Source organism: Mesoplodon mirus, assembly GCF_964341445.2.
Source record: "Mesoplodon mirus genome assembly, chromosome: 14".
Classification (NCBI taxonomy): domain Eukaryota; kingdom Metazoa; phylum Chordata; class Mammalia; order Artiodactyla; family Ziphiidae; genus Mesoplodon; species Mesoplodon mirus.
The window spans coordinates 70,362,534-70,385,774 of NC_138990.1; the positions used below are offsets into that span (position 1 = coordinate 70,362,534).

Here is a 23,241-nt window from a genome sequence, read left to right on the forward strand (position 1 = left end):
AAAAGTAATCCCAATCAAAAGCTGGATCCTATAAATTTTTTTAAAACTCTGTCATTTAACAAGATCACAAATTCATCTGGAAACTGGAGAGACTGGGGCTATTTATTAGCAAGCTTTCCAAATTTAAAATCTGAATATACGGAAATAAAATCAGTTTAACAGAGCAAACTGATTTTTCCTTTACATTGAAAAAGTGAAAGAAAAAAAAAGAACTGCAAAAAACATTTTTGCTTGCTTTAGGGAGGAAGAATATGATTCTCCTGCCAACTGCTGTAGCCCAAAGGCAAAAAGTAGCAGAGTTAGAGGGAAAATAATTTTCTTTTTAAAAATGCTCTCTATATGAACAAAAACTATGGGGGATAAGAGTGGCAAATGCTCAAGGAACTCTCTCTAGAAAAAGAATACTATTAAGTCATTTTGAAAAGAGACAAGTGTTGTTTTTTTCTCAGCTTTTCCCAATTAAGACATATTAAGCAAGTATCCTGTGTTTCTACAGTACCCTTAATTCAGTGAAAAGAAACAAATGAAATCTATACTACTCACACACAATGACATAAGGTTTAAAAGTCCCCTCATGAAGAATCACAAAGAACCACAAAGTTTATCTAGGAAGACCCTTCGAGTATATTATCAGAGGGTTTTGCATTGGGAGAATAAGACTAACACCCTACCTTATTCTTTGCCTCAACGGATTTTGAGACCTAAATGCAAAATTCATTCTAAGTGTTAATATGTTGAAACAACTGTTATTTATTTGGAGCCCTGAATGAATTGCCATCTGGAGAAGTCACCAAGCAGCTTTCCTTGAGCTCTGGGCTTGCCAAAAACACTACTCGGGAAAACCATTCAAAAGAACTTAATAAAAAAAATAAGTTTTAAACTTAATAAAAAACTAAGTTTTTTAAAACTTAGTTTAAACTTAGTAAAAAAAATAAGTTTTATTTTTCGCTTTTCTAATCCTTAAGGAGAAAAAGTAGTAAACTACACTTCTAATGCAACTTTCCCCCCAATATTAAGAAATAAAGAATGTTTTAAAAATGTAAGAAAAACTCATAAAAATAAAGCATTCCAGAAAGTAACCTATCTCGTTATGTGCCACTTCCCATTACTTTCAAATTAGCAAAATCACTCAAGGCAAGAATTTACCCAGTTGTTTCTCTCATTTATGCTAGCTTCCTCATAATAACACAATTGTTTAAAAAAAAAAACAAAAAACCCAAGGTAATTTTCAAAAGAAATTTTAAAAATGAGATTTAACAGCAAAAGGAATTTATCTCATAAATGTAATTTATTAATAAAATTTCCTCATATTCTATTTTCAAATACCTGTGCAAATCAGATTTTAAAGGCTTTCTAAAGTATTTAATCAGTCCTCCTCTAACATTTTCTCACTTCCTTAGCCTTTGCAAATATTTCCACACCTACATAACTGTCTACACAGAGGACTGTGTATAGATGACAATAAACTCTGAAAGAACAAATAAGTTTTCAACTGATTAAAGACAAGGGGAAACTTTATTTTATTTTATTTTATTTTTTTGCGGTATGCGGGCCTCTCACTGTTGTGGCCTCTCCCGTTGCGGAGCACAGGCTCCGGATGCGCAGGCCCAGCGGCCATGGCTCACGGGCCCAGCCGCTCCGCGGCATATGGGATCTTCCCAGACCGGGGCACGAACCCGTATCCCCTGCATCGGCAGGCGGACTCTCAACCACTGCGCCACCAGGGAGGCCCGACAAGGGGAAACTTTAAATTGTAATTTGTAAAAACTGGAATACAATGAATGAATCATTCCCAGATCAATTTGTTTTCTTTTTAAACAGGTATCTTCAAGAATGCCTCTTCTCTCAAGAAAAGTGTTAAATTAGACATACATAGCTACCTTCACTGCTATACGCTGCAAACATGATGACTTTTAGTTTATTTTTGTTGCAGTTTTTATTAAGTCTATAAAAACAGTGACTCCTCAATCAAGTTTCATGATGCCTTTGTTTGAAGTCAGCCCCACCAACAATTTGTGACTGCCAAATTCAGAGATGGCCCTTTGCTGTTTGAAGCTCTGTTATCACTATTTACAGTGTTTCTTCTCAATCAACCCCTACCCGCACAACCCTCATCTTAAACTGCACTAGTACCTTCCCCTCAATAATTTTTCAAACATGTTCTACCCGAGCACTCAAGCTATATATTGTGAATACCACTTCAATAAACAGGAGCTGGTTTCTTCTAGGACCCATGTGTACAAGGTTCTATTTGATTTACTCCCAAATATTATTTGTCCCCTTTTGAAACTGATCAAACATCCCAAATGACATAACTATGATCTTTTTATTTACAGACTGACATCAGATTATTTCAAAGCACTACTACAGAATGAGTCACTAAATGCAAGCAATCTACACAAAAGATAATAATAAAAGTTAACTAAATTATTTACCATTAATATTATTAGTAACGGACGTTCCAAGCCTTAATAAACTGAGAGAAGCAAACAGCTGAAAATAATGTCCATTTACTGGCCTATTAAAGCTAAGGTATTTGTCAAAAGCATTTTGAGCATTTAAACCTATTCTGACCAGTTCAGAAATTGTTTCACAGAATCTAAAGACCCAATCATCCAATTGCTATGACATCCTTGGTTTGCACAGTAAATTGCAAACTTGTACATATCTATTGGAAAAGAGAAATTATGGTAATTACTACCACAGTACATTTCTACCCAGGCTTAGACTGGAAACAAGTCCGTCTTAAGTCACAAGCAATAATACACACAACACAAACGGCAGGTTCCACATAAAGGAAAAGCACTAAAGTCCCAGTGCTTGGGGTTCACATTACATGACGAGTTTAGTGCTCGCTTTAAATCAGTCTGAACTTTGGGGAGCTTACTTGCAAGGTGAGACTCTAACAGCTGCTATGTAGCAAGATGCAAAAACTCAAGAAAATTCCGAAGTTTACCAACTGGTGATTAGTTGAAGTGTTTCAGAATATTAAAGTTTTTCCAGAATAAAGATCCCAAGAAAGTATAAAAAATATGAAATAGCTTATATGTATGAATGAATCACACACAAGCTAAGAGATTAAGTGCTAGACGCTAAAACAAAGTCAAGCAGATGAAATCATATCTGGTTATAACTCTATTAGATAATCTTTATTCTTACAGTCAAAACTCTCTTTAATCTTCTCACTTTTAATCCTTATGATTTCCAAAAGTATGAATTTATAACATTTTCCTTTAAAAAGGAATTGTCTTTCCTCCATCTTAAATATTTGATCAGATTCTGAATTTTGGAACCCAAGTTTACAGTAATGAATTCATTACACCTTTATCATTTACTTTAATATAGAAAATAGAATTTTACTCTCTTAACTCTGATATTAAATTCTGGGTATGCCAAAAAATGGAAAGCAAGTAAACTTACCTTCAGAGAATCAACTAAATCATCAACTAAGAAGAGGCGTCTGAGTTCTTTTATTGTGCAGTTCACATGGCCAAGAGCAGAATTACTGTACTTCTGAACCAACTCCTCAGATATAGCAACTTCAGATTCCAAATACGCCCTAGAAAACAAAACACATCATAACTGTCACTGACTGGATGATTTTCCTTGGATGTCTGTCAATCAGCAATTATATATCTGTAAAAGGACATTAGTAAAATATTTTACTATGGAAGCCTACTCTTTCCAAATTAAGCAAAATGTAAAAACTCACCAAGCATGGGGTATTTCATTGGTAACGCGGGTATAGAAAACAAGCATACGCTTTGAAATCAGACCTATCTGAGCTTGAATCTTAAGCTCTACCACTTACCTGGCTGTGTAACGTTTTGAAAGTAATTTAGTCATCCCTCTAACCTCAGTTTCCTCACTTATACAATGGAGATTATCTTGAGATTTCAATGAGTAATGTGCTTAACACAATCAGGCACAAAGAAGCACTCAATAAGTGGTAGTTATTATTATGGATTTGGTTTTTTCAGGACATAATGTTATGTCATCAAGTTTTCCTATAACAAAACTTCTACTCATTTCCAAATACTATACTCTCTCAGCCTAATCTTTAGGGGAAACTATCCAATAAGTCAAGCCCCCAATTGTGAAACGGCTGCCAAAAGTCAAAAGGCAATCTCAGTAAAACACAATTGTTACTGTCCATTTAGATGCCCCAATCTATACTGAAATACAGCTGGAATTGTTAAAATTTAAGAAGACAACTGTAATGGGGGGGAAAGTCAAGTAGGCAGGAATGCAAGGAATTGTTTCATTAGTTACTGTTTCAAAGAAGCCATTTATCTTAGAGCAATCAGAAGTGCTAAGGATTCTCTCTTATCTGTTGGAAGCAACTCTTTACCCAGTCCCTCCTCAAAAACTCCCCATATCCGTGGACCCTAGTTACACTGGAAATTACAGTCCTCTTTGATAACTCCTTGTCTCATAGTTTTACCCCTGAAATATGCCCCAAATGTGCCTCCTCATTTTTTTGTTTTTTTGTTTTTTGCGGTACGCGGGCCTCTCACTGTTGTGGCCTCTCCCGTTGCGGAGCACAGGCTCCGGACACGCAGGCTCAGCGGCCATGGCTCACGGGCCCAGCCGGGATCTTCCCAGACGGGGGCACGAACCCGTGTCCCCTGCATCGGCAGGCGGACTTTCAACCACTGCGCCACCAGGGAAGCCCTGTGCCTTCTCGTTTTCATTTTCTATACCATCACTATAGTTTAAGTGCGCATTATTTAAAAATTGGAATAGTCTATCAATGTCCAAACCAGTCTCTATCTTCTGATTCACTCCTTCAGCCAATGCCAGATTCGTTTTATTTGAGCTATACTAAATAGTGCTATTTAGGTTGAACTCAGGTGGGAATTGGGAAACATGCTACCACCTAGCTATGTAACCTTGCAAAAGGCATTGAACTTCTTTGGGTCATGGTTCCAACTCTACAAAATTAAAAAACAGACTTCCTAAATCCATTCAGACTCAAACATTCTATGATTCTACGGTTCCAACTTTTCAACCACAGCCCTCCTAAATCCTTCCAACCTTATTTCTCACTACAATGTTGTAGCTCAAACTTGAGCCATTCACCAAACATTTTTCATCTTAATGTGAAGTTTTATTCCTCACACTGTTTTCCCAATCCACACTGCTCTCCTCTCACCTCTGGAGATAGCACACCATCAGTCAGCACCATCTCAAATTCCATCCATACACGATGCCTCTCCCAACCCTACTATGTAACTCTAACAATGCTTTCTTTTGTATTACTCTTATAGTAATTACCATATCCAGCCCTGAAATATAAACATGTGTATACTTGTATATTTTTTCTACTAGAGTATAAACTGTCAAGGACTAGGAATATATCTTCATTAGTACAATGTCTAGCATAGGACGCTTGTTATTTATTAGCCAACAAATAGCAAGTTATTATTATCAAGTTAAAAACGGTCATTCACACCTACCCTTAAATCAGCAAAAATTTATTTATGCAGCTTTAAGAAATATAGAAAAGTGGCTGATACGACTTTAGCTGGTATTCTGCTTTGTACCACTGCTTTTATTCCTGCTGAAGACAAGATGCCTGGCCAGCAGGCCACAAGGCAGCACTCTCCGTCAATGACACCCTGTGGATATTTACATTCATTCAACTGCCATTTATGTGATATTAATGTAATACCAGCACAGTCGTCGCTATTTTCCAATGACCACAGGTTATTACGTAAGAACTGTATGATATTAACTTTACTAATGTGACTGGAGAACTTGGAAAACTGTCCAAAAGGCTTATTAAATTGGCATGTTGGCTGAATTTACTTTATAATAACCATAAAAGGCCTTTGAGCTAAGGACAGTGTTTCTAAGGAAATAAAGAAAAAGAAATCACTAGTTTCTTCTAAAAGTCTTTTTTAAAAATCAAACAATATGTAAAATTTATAGATAATTTAGAATTGTTGGCTTGACTATGTTTTTATATATTTCATTGTAACTAATTAAAAATCATATTCCTTTACGATTTGTGGCATGATATAACTCTGCTATTTTGAAGTTGCAATTTCAAGTTACTGAATTCAAAGTTTGTTTCCCCATCTGTAAAATGGAGTAGTATCTATTCTCATAGAGTTTCATGAAAACCGGGAGCCTGAAATTAGGATAATAGTGGTGTTAACTGATAGAAATTGACAAGTCTGAGATAAAAGACTCATTTAAAGACATGATGAATTAGTGGCTGTGGGGGGCTGGGTGGGGAGTTACTGCAAGAGGTACTGATGCAGAGTGTCTTTTGGGTGTGATAAAAATGTCTGGAATGAGATGGTGACAGTTGCACAATTCAGTGAATATACTGAAAACCACTGAATTTTATAGTATGTGAATTACACTTATCTCAATTTTTAAAGGGAGGTGAGAGTGGGGAACGTGATGAGTATGAAGTGAGGTCAGAAGACCCAAGCTGAGGTGCGTCCACCCCATTAGCAATTGCAGAGATAATGCTACTTGTCAAAATAAGGTAAGAAGATGACGGTTTAGAGACAAGGAGATGCTGAAATAAAGGAGCTATCCAAAGGATAATACAAAAGTAATGCCTTAGGGAAGGAGAAGAAGAAACTAGATAGAGAAGGAATGGTAGGAAAAGACATAGACATGATGAGGAAGCATAACAGAAAAACATTAACATACTATTGGAGAGAAAGGTATTTCTAATATCAGATAGCATAAAAAGTAAGCAATGAAGAAAATATAACTCTCACCAATCCCAAACATGTTAAAAAGATACAGCTTCCAAAAAAGTAAAATTAGGTAACCAATACCTACTTCTAATAAATAAATATTACTAACAAGTAGTAGAGTTAGGCGAATGATACATAAACCCAGTCTTTTCCATCATGAGCCTATGAAATGACTGTTAGGAAATCTCAAAAGCAGATGCTTTTGGTATAGGTTTTCAGCAAACATTTGCAATTATCTTTTAGCAGTAAAAAATGCATGCCTGTAACTCTACAGAGAGCAGAGTGAAGTCTCAATACTACTCTTGTTTATAGTGCTGCCAACGTGTGCCTTGTTTTCCAAACATCTCACCTGAATGGGTGGCCTTCATCAGATTTCTGGATAGCCTGGATCACACCCTTATATATCCTAAAGATGATAGTCACAGAGAGCAGGGCCAAGGCAATGTAGGCCGTTACACTCACAATGCTGAATACCGTCAATGAAAGCAGCAGGAATAAGCTGGCACCAAACACCACTCCAGTCTTCTTAATGTCTCTCCAGTAGAGAAGGTCAACAACTAAAAATTTAAAAAGAAGAAATCTGAAATTAGAACATTACTTTACCCATTTGTATTTGGCACATTTATATTTACTCCACCCACAAAAGTAAAAAAGGCCTCTAGATAAAGCAAAACCAAAATATAAAATACTACAGAAAGATTAACTTTATAAGCTAAATTTTAACCCCCCCCAAGCTGTATATTGGCATAACACCTTATATTGATTTCCACTTACCATAAAATATTCCTCATTCAAATCTATTTCCTACATGTCCAAGTCATCCTGGCTCTACAATATTATTAAACCTCTCAAGCCCAACACAGCAGGACACCTAATCTAAAACAAGAGGCTTCTTAAAAATCATCTGGAGGGTTTTTATCTTCACAAAATGCACGATACATATATTCAAATAACAGAAAAAGTATCTTATGCACTCACTAAAATAAGATATTTCAGTGACACAAAAATATATTTATCTGCAGAAAAATCACTAACTCAAAAAAAAAACATGCCAAGAAACTAAAACTTCACTAAAAACTACACAGATGAGTTTCACAGCTCTGCTTTTAAAAGATCTCTGAGAAACTTAACAAAATTGTAACCTAACTTGGCTATCATTAAACAAAAATTTCCTGCAAAGCAAATAACAGAGGGAAACAGCCTTTAGATTACCCAAAAAGCTATTTCCCTCTAGGAAGAGGTACATGCAATGCCATAAAACTTTAGGTATCAAAGAAAAAATGTGTTGCAGTGTTATATAACGTTTATTAATAGTAAGGAATCAGACAAAGCTTAACCTAGCAAGTCTGCTCTTGGCCCATGGACACAGGCCACTGTGGGGATCAAATAACCAGAGACCTGTGGTTTCAAGATGAGGTTATGTACAACCCAAGGAGAATTCTGCAGTGTGCCAAGGGGCTCTTGAATTCACAGGCTAAACATAACTCATCTCTTTCTGGACTGTGGACAGTTAGGGTGGGGGGAGAAATCTTACAGTAAAATAAATATGGATATACTCTCAAGTACAATTTTAAATATTTGTTCATTTTTAAGATGAAGGAGGTGACAAAGAAAAATCACATTTCTGGGGGCTGCTTTGGTCTTGATCCCCAGGTCCTCGAAGGTATTTGACTTTCCTTTACTGTTAAGGGTACTTTTGTGGGAAAAATTATGCACGTGAACTGTAAAATGTTAGATATTATTATGAAGCCCTAAATTCCCAATAGTAGGTATCACTTGAATACTGATTAAGATATTTTAAATGCCCATCACAGTGTGTCGCACATAGCAGGGATTCAACAACATTTATTATGGGAACATTTATTCCATTCTCCTAAACAGGATTTGATTTGAATGCTATTAATTTAACATCCTATATATGATTTACGGCTTTGTTTTCAAATTCTGATTTCAACTATTTATTAAAGTTTTCCCTATTTCAAGTTCGCTCCAACTCTGCCGAAAACATCTACATCAGTTTTGTTCGATTCAACTAGTTTCTACTACTGTACCACGATAGTAACACAACCGCGACCGGACCAGAACTTGAAATAGTGTATCTACACTATGAATAATAAACACTGAATAAAGAAATAAAACCAATGCTAATAGTTTTCTGACATTCAGCAAACATTCATTGAGCTGATACTGTTCAAAAAACTCAACCTGGGGCTTTCCTGGTGGTGCAGGGGTTGAGAGTCCGCCTGCCGATGCAGGGGACACGGGTTCGTGCCCCGGCCCGGGAAGATCCCACATGCCGCGGAGCGGCTGGGCCCGTGAGCCATGGCCGCTGAGCCTGCGCGTCCGGAGCCTGTGCTCCGCAACGGGAGAGGCCACAGCAGTGAGAGGCCCGCGTACCACACACAAATAAATAAATAAATAAATAAATAAATAAATAAATAAATAAATAAATGCAGATATCCTCACTATTCCTTACCATCATTAAAAACTAGTCAGTACAGGAATAAAGAAGCAGACGTAGAGAATGGACTGGAGGACATGGGGAGGGGGAAGGGTAAGCTGGGACAAAGTGAGAGAGTGGCATGGACATATATACACTACCAAATGTAAAACAGATAGCTAGTGGGAAGGAGCTGCATAGCACAGGGAGATCAGCTCCGTGCTCTGTGACCACCTAGAGGGGTGGGATAGGGAGGGTGGGAGGGAGACGCAAGAGGGAGGGGATATGGGGATATATGTATACGTATAGCTGGTTCACTTTGTTATACAGCAGAAACTAACACACCATTGTAAAGCAATTATACTCCAATAAAGATGCTAAAAAGAAAACTAGTCAGTAAAACCTGATTATGAAATAAATGACTTTAGACTTAGAGGCATATACAACATATATTAACGTCTAACCAAATTACCTAATAAAATAGTTACTGTTTGAACAGTTTCAATGACTAGATAAGAACTATTGATAAGTAGTCTATGACTTCTATGTAGATGGCTATGGTGCAAGGAAATATCAGTGACTGGGTCTCAAGAGACCCACATCCTAGTACTGGCTCTGCATTGTATAACTTTGGATGAGGCTCTACTTCCTCTAGACTCACAGAAACTAACATGATTCACAGTTAGTACAAAGACACATATCAATCTTGCATTCAAATTCCTAGTCAGTGCATCCAAATTAGTGAGATTTAATGCTGTATTATCTGTGCCAAATAAAATTTTAAAATATCTGCTTCCTTTCTCGATCTAGATTTACTGGGGGGAGAGAGGCTTAAATATTTTTACTTATATCAGTCTTTTTGAAATGAACCTTCCTAGAAACTCTTTCTTTTTTGGTCAAACATTATTAAAGCTTTAGGAAAACAACAAATTCATATTCCTATAATTTTTCAAGCGATCATGAACTATGTCACTATGACAACAGTATGAGAGGCGCCAAAAAAAGACTGAAAAGCTGTACACTTTTTACGCCTGAGAAATGTTTTCCAGGTTGCTGATCTACATTCTCCACATACCCCTTTATTTCCTGAGTCAACATTTACTGGGCACTTAAATTATACCAAATACTGTCTGTAGACATTACCTCTTTCAATTTTTAAAACCCTATGAGACAGGCTTTCAGACAAGAAAGTGAGAGCCAGCTCTTATATGACTGGACCCAAATCATTTAATTAATAAGTGGTAGAACATGATTTTTTAACACAGGCTTCCTATTGATAAAGCTCACACTCCTCATGTATGATGCCAAATTAAAGACTCAGCACATTAAAGTCCTTCAAAATGTTACACATCTGCACGTATAAAGAATAGGCAGAGTATAAGCAGATAATTATTACATGTGAGATGAATCATAAAGGCCAAGAAGAAAGTAAGATTAACAAGATAGGTTAATTGATAAGGAACTTGTAAATTTTAATATATATACTTCACCTACAGTTAAATCCAAAAAGGAGAAAAGAGCTCTATTCCAATATTCTTGACCTGTATGTTTCCATAGTAGAAAACTATAATTAATCAAGCTGTTGAAAGCATCTTTTAAGAACCATGTGAATCTGATTAAGAGTGTGGTTTTCCCAGTAGGCTTTCCTATTGGGAAGAGAATACCCTCCCTGCTAGCTTAATATTTACATACAGCTGATAGTTAAAATTCTGGTGCTTTGAGTATAATAAAGGCAATTTCCCCAAAGTTGATGATATGGGAATAGTCATCTATATGATCCAGCAGTATACAGTGACTGCAGCCTAATATAAATCTAACTGCATGAAAGTACAGTAAACCATAACCTACTGCTTCCTTTCCACCTATTAAATGGTTCCTAGAAATGAGATCTTTTCAATAAATGGAAGAGCTCTGAAAATCTTGTATGCAAGTCGATACATATTGTATGAAAATACGTAAATAGCTATACAAGAGTTCTCAAAGCAGATACCATGAGTCTTGTGGAAATAAGCCCCAGGGATGCCCTGGTGGAGGCTTAAAGCACAGAGGAGGAACAAAGGTTAAAAGAGTCAAGAGAGACAGGACAACTACGTACCAATAGGCACATGTAAGACAAAAGTAATATTTCCTAGAATAGGAAGGTCTGAGAGGCAATCTATACTGTTATCACAGTCATTGTGCAAAGTATAGAAGGATTTCAATCTTTTTTTGTAAAGGAATTTAAGAAATTGCTAGTGAAGCTGTAAGGATGAAAAAATATTAGTTTCTAGCCACCTTAATTGACACTCACAAATATTTCAGGTCTCAGATTCCTTAAATTGGTTTAAATGAAAAAACTTCGGAAGATTAAGTTTATCCAGGATTGTTGATTCTCAATGGAGGGAGTCACAAAGTTTTATTAAAACCCTTTCTGAGGGCTTCCCTGGTGGTGCAGTGGTTGAGAGTCCACCTGCCGATGCAGGGGACATGGGTTTGTGCCCCGATCCGGGAAGATCCCACATGCGGCGGAGCGGCTGGGCCCGTGAGCCATGGCCGCTGAGCCTGCGCATCCGGAGCCTGCGCTCCGCAACTGAAGAGGCCACAACAGTGAGAGGCCCGCACAGCGCCAAAAAAAAAAAAAAAAAAAAACCTTTCTGAGAAATATATTGAAATACTATTGCTTCTAATATCCATCAAGAAATTTATATCCATTAGTTAATTTAGATGTTTGCTCAATAACAGGCAGACATCACAAGAAAAGAAAACTACAGACCAAGATTCCTTATGAATACAGACAAAATAATCCTCAACAAAGTACTAGCAATCTGAATCTAGCAACACATAAAAAGGATTATACACCATGGTCAAGTGGTATTTATCACAGGGATACAAGGTTGGTTCAATGTATGAAAACCAATCAATAATAACCATATTAAAAGAATCAAGGACGAAACCCCACTTGACCATCACAACTAGACACAGAAGAAGCATCTGACAAAATCCAAGACCCTTTCATTATAAAAACACCTGACAAAGTAGGAATAGGAATGGAAGGAATGTCCTCAAGCTGATAAAGGTTATCTACAAAAAACCCACAGCTAACATCATACTTAATGGTGAAAGACTGAAAGCGTTCCCACCCACTAAGGCCAAGAACTAAGGTAGGATATCCCCTCTTTCAACTTCTATTCAACACTGTCCTGGGGGTATGGAGGCAGGGCAATTAGTCAAGAAAAAAAATTAAAAGATATGCAGATTGTAAAGGAAGAAATTCAACAATCTCTATTTGCAAATAACATGATGTTATAGGTGGAAAATCCTAAGAAATCCACCAAAAAGCTACTAGAACTAATGAACAAGTCCAGAAAGGTTGTAGGATAAAAAAAAAAAAGAAAAAAAATCAATATACAAAAATCAATTGTATTTCTATACTAGCAACAAACGGTCTGAAAATGGATTAAGAAAATTCCATTTACAATAGCATCAAAAAGAATTTAAAAAGAGTGACTCAGAAACTGAAAACTACAAAATATCAGAAACTACAAAATATTGTTGAAAGAAATTAAAGAAGACAAATAAATGGAAAGACATCCCATGTTTATAGATTAAAAGGCATTATTATTAAAATGGTAATTGATCTACAGAGCAATCTCTATCAAAATCCTAGCTGCCTTTTAGCAAAAACTGACATACCAGTTGCAGAATTCCTATAGAAATGCAAGAGATCCAGAGTAGCCAAAAACAATTCTGAAAAACAACAAAGTTGGAGAATTCACACTTCCCCTTTTCAAAACTTCCAACAAAGCTACAGTAATCAGTTTGGTAGCTGCAGAAGGATGGACAGTTAGATTATGGAATAAAATGAAGAGTCCAGAAATTACATTTACATTATGGTCAACTGATTTTGACAAGGATGCCAAGACATTCAATGGGGAAAAGAATAGTTTTTTCAACAAATGGTGCTGGGACAACTGGATATCTAACTGCAAAAGACTGAAGTTGCATCCATACATTACACCATATACAAAAATTAACTTAAAATGGATTAAAGACCTAACGAGTTTAAAGTACAAAACTTAGGAGAAAAAAATAGGTATAAATCTTCATGATTTTGGATTAGGCAATGGTTTCTTACATATGTCACCAACAGCAGAAGCAGTTAAAAAAAAAACAGATAAATTGACCTCAATAAATTAAAAACTTTTGTGCTTTAAAGGACACTATCAAGGTGAAAATTCAACCACAGAATGGGAGAAAATATTTACAAATTAAATATCTGATAAAAGACTTGTATTCAGAATATATTAAAAAAACTTCTTACAACAACAATAAAAAGACAAACCAATTAAAAATGGGCAAAGGATTTGAATATTAATTTCTCCGAAGAATACATACAAATCGCCAGTAAGCAATGAAAAGATGGTCACATCGTCATTAGAGAAATGCAAACCAAAACCACAATCAGATACCACTTCAGACACACTAGGATGGCTAAAATAAAAAAGATGGACAATGACAAATGTTGGTAAGAGTGATGATGATTGGAATCCTCTTACATTGCTGATGGGAATGTAAAATTCAGCCACCGTGAAAAACTGTTTGGCAATTCCTCAGAAAGTTAAACAGAGAGTTACCATATGACCCAGCAATTCCACACCTAGGAATTTCCACCCAAAAGATTAGAAAAAAATCTATGTACACAAATGTTCACAGCAGCATTATTCATAATAACCCAAAGAGGAAACAACCCAAATGTCCATCAACTAATGAATAAACAAAATATTCATACAATGGAATATTATTGGGCAATAAAAAGGAATGAAGTACTGATAACATGCTGCAGCATGGATGAGCCTTGAAAATATTATGCTAAGTTAAAGAAGGCAAACACAAAAGGTTACACAGTTGTATGGTTCTGTTTACATGAAGTGTCTAGAATAGGCAGTTCTACAGAGGCAGAAAGTAGATTTGTGGTTGCCGGTAACTGGGAGGAGGAGAGATGGCGAGTGACTGATGATGGGTTTAAGATTTTTTATTGGTGGGGGGGGGATGAAAATGTTCTGAAATTAAATGATAGTGATGGCTGCACAATTCCATAAATATACTAAAAGTCAATGAGTTGTATGTACACTTAATTTAAAAAAAAAAAAAACTCATTTTAAACATGTTTCTCTGCTAGGTTGTAAGCTCCAGAAGACAGCATTTTATCTTACTACCTACCACATCTCCAGAGCTGAGCACAAAGCCTGAACCAACTAAACCTTCAATAAATATTACTAATTGATTATAATGAATGCACACTTAATGCCAGTTTAAAGCATGCACTAATCCTAATTATTCAAAAAATGTTTCTGTGCTTTGGATTTAACATTTGTTTTATTTAAACTACCATCAGATATCCACACTTATTAAGTAACAAATAGCAATGTTTTCAGATAATTTATAAAACAGTAAATATTGTTTTACAGGCTTGTCTCTCCTTACTAGACCCTGAAGGGCTGCTAAATGCATTTCATCTTTATATTCTCATTACCTGCTTCATTAATATTTGCTGCACTGTCTGAATAGTGGTCAGATTAAAATGTTTCTATTCCTAAGAATAATTAAAGACTGTAATATTTTCAAATTAAAATAAAGGACATCTTTAAATAAGACTATAGGGTCACTAAAATGCTAACTTTGGATTCCTCTGTAATCACTTTGTTAGTTCTGTTTATGAAGGAAGAGTTCAATGGCCTCTTTATTCTTGAGAAACCAAAATTAAGACAAAGGGCTCGTACAAGGAAAATTTAAACCTTCATGGTTCCTGAAGTTTCCTTCTACACTGCAGAATGAAGTGTTAATCATGCAAGGCAATCTACTGTGACGTAAACTTTATTCTTAAATAAAATGTTCAGGAAATATCCTTTTAAAGATCTGAAATTAATCTAACAGTGCTTTTTCCTCTTACAACAATGGAGGATGCTTATGGATTATTAAATAATTTTGATCAATTTAAACAAATTTTTGTCACTTAGAAAAAAGTGATTTATTCCCTGCAGTGCTTCCCCACTTTTGTTTTCCAAATGAAAATGTGAAAAATCTTTATTTTGATAGTGCTTTAAGCAGTAGCAATTTATCAAACTAAAATTTTAATTTAAAATAATTCAGTACACTATCATCTCTTATTCAAAAGAAACACTTCTGGCCCAATGCAGAGTAAGACGAGTTGCCTACATCTGGTAATCATAAACTGTCATCTGTCATAGCTAAAAATAGTGCCAGCCTTACATGCAGGAGCCATCCAATTACGTTTTGCCTCAAATCAAATTCTTACTATAGCTCTTTCTTGAACAGCCTGAAGTCAGGTTTCAGTTTTTAAATCTTTTGTCTGGGTGGAAAAAAACATTGAACTAGGTGGTCCCCAAAATACTGGGAGAACAAGGAACAGCTAGCAGTAAAATGCCTACTTCCTAAGCAAAAGCAAATATTAAGTTCTCTTTAATAAAGTCAGGTGAAGAATGAGAAAGGGAGAAAGGCAGTTAAAAAGGAAGTTAATAAATAAATATATGAATATTAGAATGATACTAAATTTTCAGTTGTTATTTTTCATAACCATGGTCTTTATATTAATAAATATGTATTTATTAGAAATCACAATCCTTAAATCAAATTCTTCCCAATTGCCAGGAAAAGTGACTAGAATTCAGAGTTGATCATTTATTACCACATAGTAAGCATCTTATCTCCATATAATAACCATTCACTTGGCTAAAAAATGACAGGTGAAGGTCCACAAAAATATCTGTGCAGAGCGGGAGCTTAACTCTTTCAGCAAACACGGTAAGAGGAGCTTGAGTCCTATTTCTTCCTTCTAGTTACCATCATGTAAAATTAGAAAAATGATAGCCACCTAACAAGTTAGTTGAAAATGAAAGGAGATTTCACACATGGAAATGCTTGATGAATTAAACACACTAAATAAAAGTAATGTCTGAAGAGATAAAGTGAAGCAGGGCAATCAAATATTAAATACGATGCTTAACTAAGCTCTGATTTTTTAAAAGGTGAGTTCAACTTTCTCTGAAAGCACTGCTAACTTGGTTTCAGTTAGCAAGTTTCAGGTTGAAGGATACCTAGTATTGCTACAAAGTATCTCAACCAAATACCTGGCAAACCAGCATCTCTCTTGGCCATCTCTCCTCATCCTGTAGCTAGAGTTTTTAAAAGATACAATTTCAGGTCCTTGTCTCTTTCATCACTAAAGCTTCCCTGTCTTATTTCTGACAACTTTACAGTATGTTGTCCATTTCAACAACCACACACCTAAGGAAGAAACATTTTACATAAAACTACTATAAATTCTATATTTGCCCTTTCTATAAGAATTTAGTAATCCCCTATTCTGAGCAAGGAACTGTGCAAGTACTTTATATACATTATCACTAATCACAACAACTCTATAAAGTGTTTATTATCTGCACTTTATACATAAGGCAACCGAGGCTTAGAAGTATTATTAAATAAATTGTGCAGGGTTACTGATTGAAATTACGTCTGACTGTGAAGGTCTCACTCTTTCCATCATACCACATATTTTGTATTTAAAGGAATTTATCAGTACTCAAGTTTGCTTTTTACCCTACTTGAGGATTCCAAATAGTGTTTCAACCCCAATTTAAATAATTGAGAAGAGAGAAGTAATTAACTAACACCATGAGCAGAGTTATATACACAGACCAGTAAATTCCAGGAACATAGATTCAGTAATAGGAGTAAATCATGTTCTGTTCAAATTGCAAATCGTGGTTCCTAGAAGCCATCTAAATTGTCCCTCTGAAAATAATAAATTAAAACTGTAAATAGCTATAGATAGATAGATATTAATAGATAAGACAACACAAATCAACCACAACACAAAACTGCAGATCTTCCTAATAATGTAGCATTTTGTATGGTTAATGTTTTGAGTGATGTTGGAGAATTACTCCAAAAGAGATTGACAGTCCAATAGGCACTTCAGAACAGAATATCTGACCTCAAAAGATTGAGAAGCCACGAGGAAAGTCATTAAAACCCTTGAGGGCTTCCCTGGTGGCGCAGTGGTTGAGAGTCCGCCTGCCGATGCAGGGGACACGGGTTTGTGCCCCGGTCTGGGAAGATCCCATATGCCGCGGAGCGGCTGGGCCCGTGAGCCATGGCCGCTGAGCCTGCGTGTCCGGAGCCTGTGCTCCGCAATGGGAGAGGCCCCAACAGTGAGAGGCCCGCGTACCGCAAAAAAAACAAAAAAACAAACAAACAAACAAACAAAAAAAACCCTTGAACATTTTTGTAAAAGGACATTACATGTGATCCACTGAAAATTCAACCACAAAAATATCATGTTGTACTACCAAACAATTTTGTAGTAAAAAATACACACCAAAAAGCCCAAAAACTTGATTCATCTCTGTTCATTCTAAGACTTATGCACAGCTGTGATTACAACCTAAACTTTGTTAAAAATAAACTAAAACTTATTTTCATAACTGTTGGTTTTATGTTTCAAGATAAAGTCTTAACCAAATCTTTTTCCCTCCGTTATTTGCCATGAAATTTGAGCTTACTTTAAGTGCTTGTTTCCCTTAGATTAAGTATCCTCAAGTAGAAAATGTCTTAATATACTGAAGGAAGGTAAAACTACCTATGATTGTTGCTGCCTTCTTAGGAAAATCCAAATTCCTCTGAGACAGAAAACAGTGAGGTTCAATAACCACCACCACAATTTATTTAATTAATTAGTTCATGTTGTTTTCAACACTTCCTTTAATCCCACATTCCATTTCCAGCTTTATTAGAAGATGACAAAAAATACAGCAGAAAATAATTCTAACTTCCCACTTCCAACTTTACTTCTTGTTGGCATACACACATTACAAGAAATAGGCACAAAACCTTAAAAATAGCAAATTGCTGCCAAAATCCTGTTTTCTACTAATAAAAACTAAATGGAAAACATACTGTTCCATAACTCTATAAACCTGAAAAGCTTAATAAACTGGAATAGGGGGAAAAGTCTGAGCAAATTACTAGTTTAAAAAGAGAATCAACTTCACTAGTAGGTAAACTAGTTATAGTTATACTTCTATAACCTTACACACCTATGGCACACACTCAGTATAAATGCTCAATGAATAAATAGCTAATAGTACAGATAATGAAATAAGGTAAAGTATTCACATCACTGACCAGAATAATCTATTTTAATTTTAGATTATTTAAGTGGAAAAAATACACAAATGAGTATATACAACAACTATACACTAGCAACAGCTATTCTTATGGAAAATCAGAATTTTGGCAAATTTGTAATCTGAGAGTAGTAATTCCTAAATCTGTCTCAATTGCCAACTCTTAACAATAGACTTGCAGAAGTATCATTAACATTTAATAATTTTTTAATCTTAAATTGCTTTGAGCTACATAGAATAAATATAAGATCGTGGTATCGAGGAGAGACAAACAGTATTTTAGTGTCTAGCAATACCTTACATAAATGCCTAAAAGGTGATTGGATTAAAAAGTTTGAAAGCAATGAGGCAGATTTAAATAGATATACATTATACACACATAAATACACATCCAGTGACATAAATGAGCATTATCCATGATAATGACCCTATGCCACTAGCTGTCTAGTCCTGAACAAATAATTTAATCTCTTTAGTTTTCTTGGTTTCCTTACCCATAAAACAAGAATAAGTGACTATTAAGATGTCTTGCCTGTGGGTATGATATAAAAATCCTGGATTTACAAAAGTTGCTTAAGTTAATTAATTGCTCCTTTAAAAAGGGGTAAGGTAGGGGATCCTTTTTATTTCTCCCATTTGAAAAAACATTTTAAAAAATTCCCAAGGATGGATGTATAAGACTCAAGGCCAGGAGTAAACCTGCCTGAACATCAAAGTTCTCATCCTGTCACTTTGTTGAAAAGCTGTGCGGAGTCAATGAGGAGACCCAGTGATAAGGCCACCACTGTTTCTTCTGCCTTCAAGGAATTTACAGACTAGAAAAAAAAGCCAATATTTATTTATATATATATATATATAATATATTTTTTATTATATATATATTACATTATTGCATGTATTATATACATATATATTAGTTATATATAACTGTAATATATACAGATATAGATATATAACTGTAACAGAAGGCACAAAATGAAAAACCAAGAGATAGGAGTTCTGAGGAATACTGGATTCCCTCCACCTGTGAATACTTCAGGTGAATACTTCAGGAAGGATTGGGCTTTTGACAAGACTTGGGCAAAATGAAATGGGAAGGGGGATTTTAGACAGAGAGAAAAACACAAGCAAATGCAAAGAACAGGCATGTTTAGGAAGCAAGTCCATCAGCGTGGCCGGAGACAGAGTAATGGGAGATGGGATTATAAAGGCTAGGACTAGACCATGGAATGCCTCTTAAAAGTCCAGGATAGTACGAACTTAATTTGAAAAGTAAAGGAAAACCCCTTAAGTGCTATGATTAGAGCCATACTTTAGGAAGATTAATTTGGCTTAACATATAGGATTTAGTGGAAAAACCAGTTAGAAGTTCTGAGGAATTAAGAGTACTAGATTTGGGTAAATAAAGAAAACTGAGAAGATATTTCCATTGCTCCCACTACTTATCCATGCAAGGCTTTAAACCATATATAGGAGAAAAAAATTACAAATTTACTCTTTTTCAATTTAAACCTGGTTCTCATCAAGTAATTTACTTAAAACTGACAAAATAGCTATCTTAGAAAGAGTTAAAACCATCAGAAATGCATATGTAGTACTTAATCTTTGCCAAGGTTTCAGGACAGACACTCCTATACATTACTCAAAATAATTTGTATCTTTCTGAAGGGAAGTTCTGCAACATGAACCAAAAGCCTAAATACTATAACCCAGCAATTTGGAAATAATTATGAATAAGAGCAATAATTTATATTCAATTATATTCATTTTAGCATTCTTCATGTTTGCAAAAATTTAGGAATAACTTGAATATTTAACTATAAGGGATTAACAGTACATACTTAGAATACTACACCCAGTAAAACAATGTAGAATATTTCTAAATGAAAGGTATTTCCCCATTTAGTGTGAGAAAAATGATTATAGAACAAAATGTACCATACGTAACCCCAACACATACACACACCGTTAGAAATACACACCAAAACCACTCTGTGAAGTGATAGTTTTATTCTTCCTCAGACCTTCTACAACATACACACATACATACACACACACAGTGTTGCACTACTAAACCAAGACCTAGAAGAAATATCTAATGAAATGACTAAACGCTGGGTTTCAACTAAGTTTAGAACTGAAAAGCAGGAGGCTTCCTCCAATCAATAGGTCTCGCAATTGACTAACACCCAAGTTCCCTTCTCAGGATTTTTTTTGGGGGGGGGATTCTCAGGGGTATTTATTTCAAGCAGCCAAGACCCCTTCTCCTCTCTACCTGAATGTCAGCATGAGCGTACACCTTTACCCATATACTCAGTAACCTTAAGCTTTGAAAGAAAATGAAAGTGACTTAGCAAAAGTAAAGATAAGGGAGCCCTACAAGAACCTCTGCAAGAAGTATGCTCCAGAAATGGTCCAAAGTCAGTGTTTGTCTTGCCATATAATCAAACTGAATTTTAATGCTAGAAACATTTCTGTCCCCATCCTACACAAACTGCTCTCAAAGGTCACCTACAGTATGTTAACTGCCAAATCCCCAAAACACTACTAATGATGGGTAGTGTTGTACATTTTCCTAAAATTCAACAGGGTCCACAATCATTTCTCAATCTTCACATTAAATGGCTTCTCTCTAGTATTTAACCATCCATTCCCTCTCGAAAAATCTCTCCCTCCCTAATTTCAGGGAAACCAGCCCTAACCTGCTGCTTTTACTGCTCCGACTATAACTTCCTGATCCCTCCTTGTGCTGCATGTCCCCACAATATAGGTTTTAGGCTCTCCTTCCTTAATCTTGTTCTTTTTATGCAAATATCCTCACAGTATACATCTGTCTCACTTTGCATTCAATTCCCAATTCTGCATTCATCATTAAGCCTGTCACTTCTCTGAGCTTCAAATATGAAGTTTCCAAAACAGAACTTTGCATCCTTTCTACCTACTTTAGCTCTATTTCTACTGACACTAAAGCACTAGCATTGCCAAGGTTGCACTCTGACTGAAATTTCATGTTGTCCTTTGAGTCCCTCCCTCACCCTAGTCCCACAAATCTATGTCAAATATCAAGTATTCCTTTCTAAGTTTCTCAAACCTGTCACCTCCTTTTCATTCCTACTTCAGGCCAAGTTCAGGCACATCTGGGCACAAATACAGTCATCCTGTTCTGCCTCTAAGTTCTTCTCCAATTTATCTTATATAGCATCCAAAACAGTCTTTCAAAACTGCTGTCATTTTACCAGTCCCTACTTTAAAACATCCAAAGGCTCTTTATTTCCTTTACGATAAAATCCAAAAGTCAATGTCTTCTGCAATCTGACCCAGGGTATCTTTTCATAAAACCAGAGAACATCAAAATTGGAACACTAGAAATCATGCAGAAGAGGAAACTGAAGACCAAAAACGGTAAGATTCTCACTCTGGCCAAAATCAAAACATACGAGAACAGAAACTTTAAAACCTAGGTTGGTGTTTCCTACATTTGCCTAATATTAACATAACCCTTTGTCAAGGTGCTTAATATATTGCCATGCCTTTCCCCTATAAATTCTGATTTGGTAGATCTGAATAGGGTCACAGGAATCATATAAAAATAAAGAAGCACTAGGTGATTCTCCTCTTCAGGGAAGTTTGAGGAAACCTGACCTAGATCTTACAAGTCTTCTACATCCTCTACTTATACCAATCTTATCTTTCAACTACTATCCTATAAATATTCTCTTCTACCCAGAAAGCTCTATTCACTGTCTAAATTACACCTTGTTTAGTGGTTAAATCATTCTCCCACCCCACCCAAACCCCCAAACCTACCCAATTCCTTCTATTTTAAGCTCTTGAAAATCTTTTGACTGTCTTAATCAACGCTTTCCATTTTAACCCCAATAATCAAGTACTTCATAGATTTCATTTGTTGTAAGTATCCCGCTAAGAACAATAGAAAATCCAAGATGAAAAATGTATAAAATATAAATTATTAATTTTGGTCTTAGCCTGCAAGATAAATGTCTTAAATACTAGTTAATAAGCTAAAAAAAAAAAAAACAAACCAAAAAAACCAAACTCTTTAAAACACGGAATCAGAGTATCTCTCACTTCTTTATACCCTTACATGTTACCATAATCAGATGTACCAACTGGATGTGTTTCAACCATGGGACTTAAGGAGGGAACAAGGGTGGCAAAAGAGTAGAATAATATATGGGCTTAAGTTTACTTTTTAATATACCTAGAAAGCTTAGATTCTTTCCTCTATCGCCACACTTTTCATAAAATGAGGAAAAACTCACTCCATGGCAGTTTCAGCTTCTCACGGATTTCCATTTAAATCATAACCTCTAATCTGCAACGTTAAAATTAGCTGCTGATAAACACTAAAATATAACTTAAGCAATGAATCAGAACAATAGGTAAAGTTAGTCTTCCCAAGCAAAAAAGCCAAACACTAAAAAAATATCAGGCCATTCCACTTACATTCAAAATGAAGCTCCCCAGAGACAGACATTCAAGAGTAAATTTGATTTTATACTTAGTACCTAAAAATAATCAAAATAAATGTCTGGTATAATAATATGGACTATACTGGATCTTAATTTCTCTAATCTCAAAATATTCCTAAATTAGTTTAGCAAATAAAGAACTTAAGATGCTGTTAAATGGTCTAAGACTCAAATTATTAATACAGAGCCTTAATAGTTGCTGAGTAGGCCCTGATGTGACTTTTCACTTATTTTTAAAGTCTGGATTTACTGTATTGTTATCACTACTATCAGTTTTACTTATCAAAAACTAATATAGCAATTTACTTTCCCTTTGTAATGCTAATGGTCAGAAGGATGAAGAAATAAAAATCCTTCTGTTCATTAAATTCACATGTAAAGAAACCATAAAGGTAAAA

The 23,241-nt window shown here is 35.5% G+C and overlaps 1 protein-coding gene across 4 annotated transcripts in view; it reads right to left on the reverse strand.

Annotated features, from left to right (window-relative positions):
- RTN4 (reticulon 4) overlaps positions 1–23,241 on the reverse strand; it is a 67,032-nt gene that overhangs the window by 8,092 nt on the left and 35,699 nt on the right. For all 4 annotated transcript variants that reach the window (XM_082641850.1, XM_082641851.1, XM_082641852.1 and 1 more), the window contains 2 exons: positions 7,072–7,279; positions 3,421–3,559 (listed from right to left, as the gene is read on the reverse strand). In XM_082641850.1, coding sequence (XP_082497976.1) covers positions 3,421–3,559; positions 7,072–7,279 — 347 coding nt within the window. The remainder of the gene's footprint in view (positions 1–3,420; positions 3,560–7,071; positions 7,280–23,241) is intronic.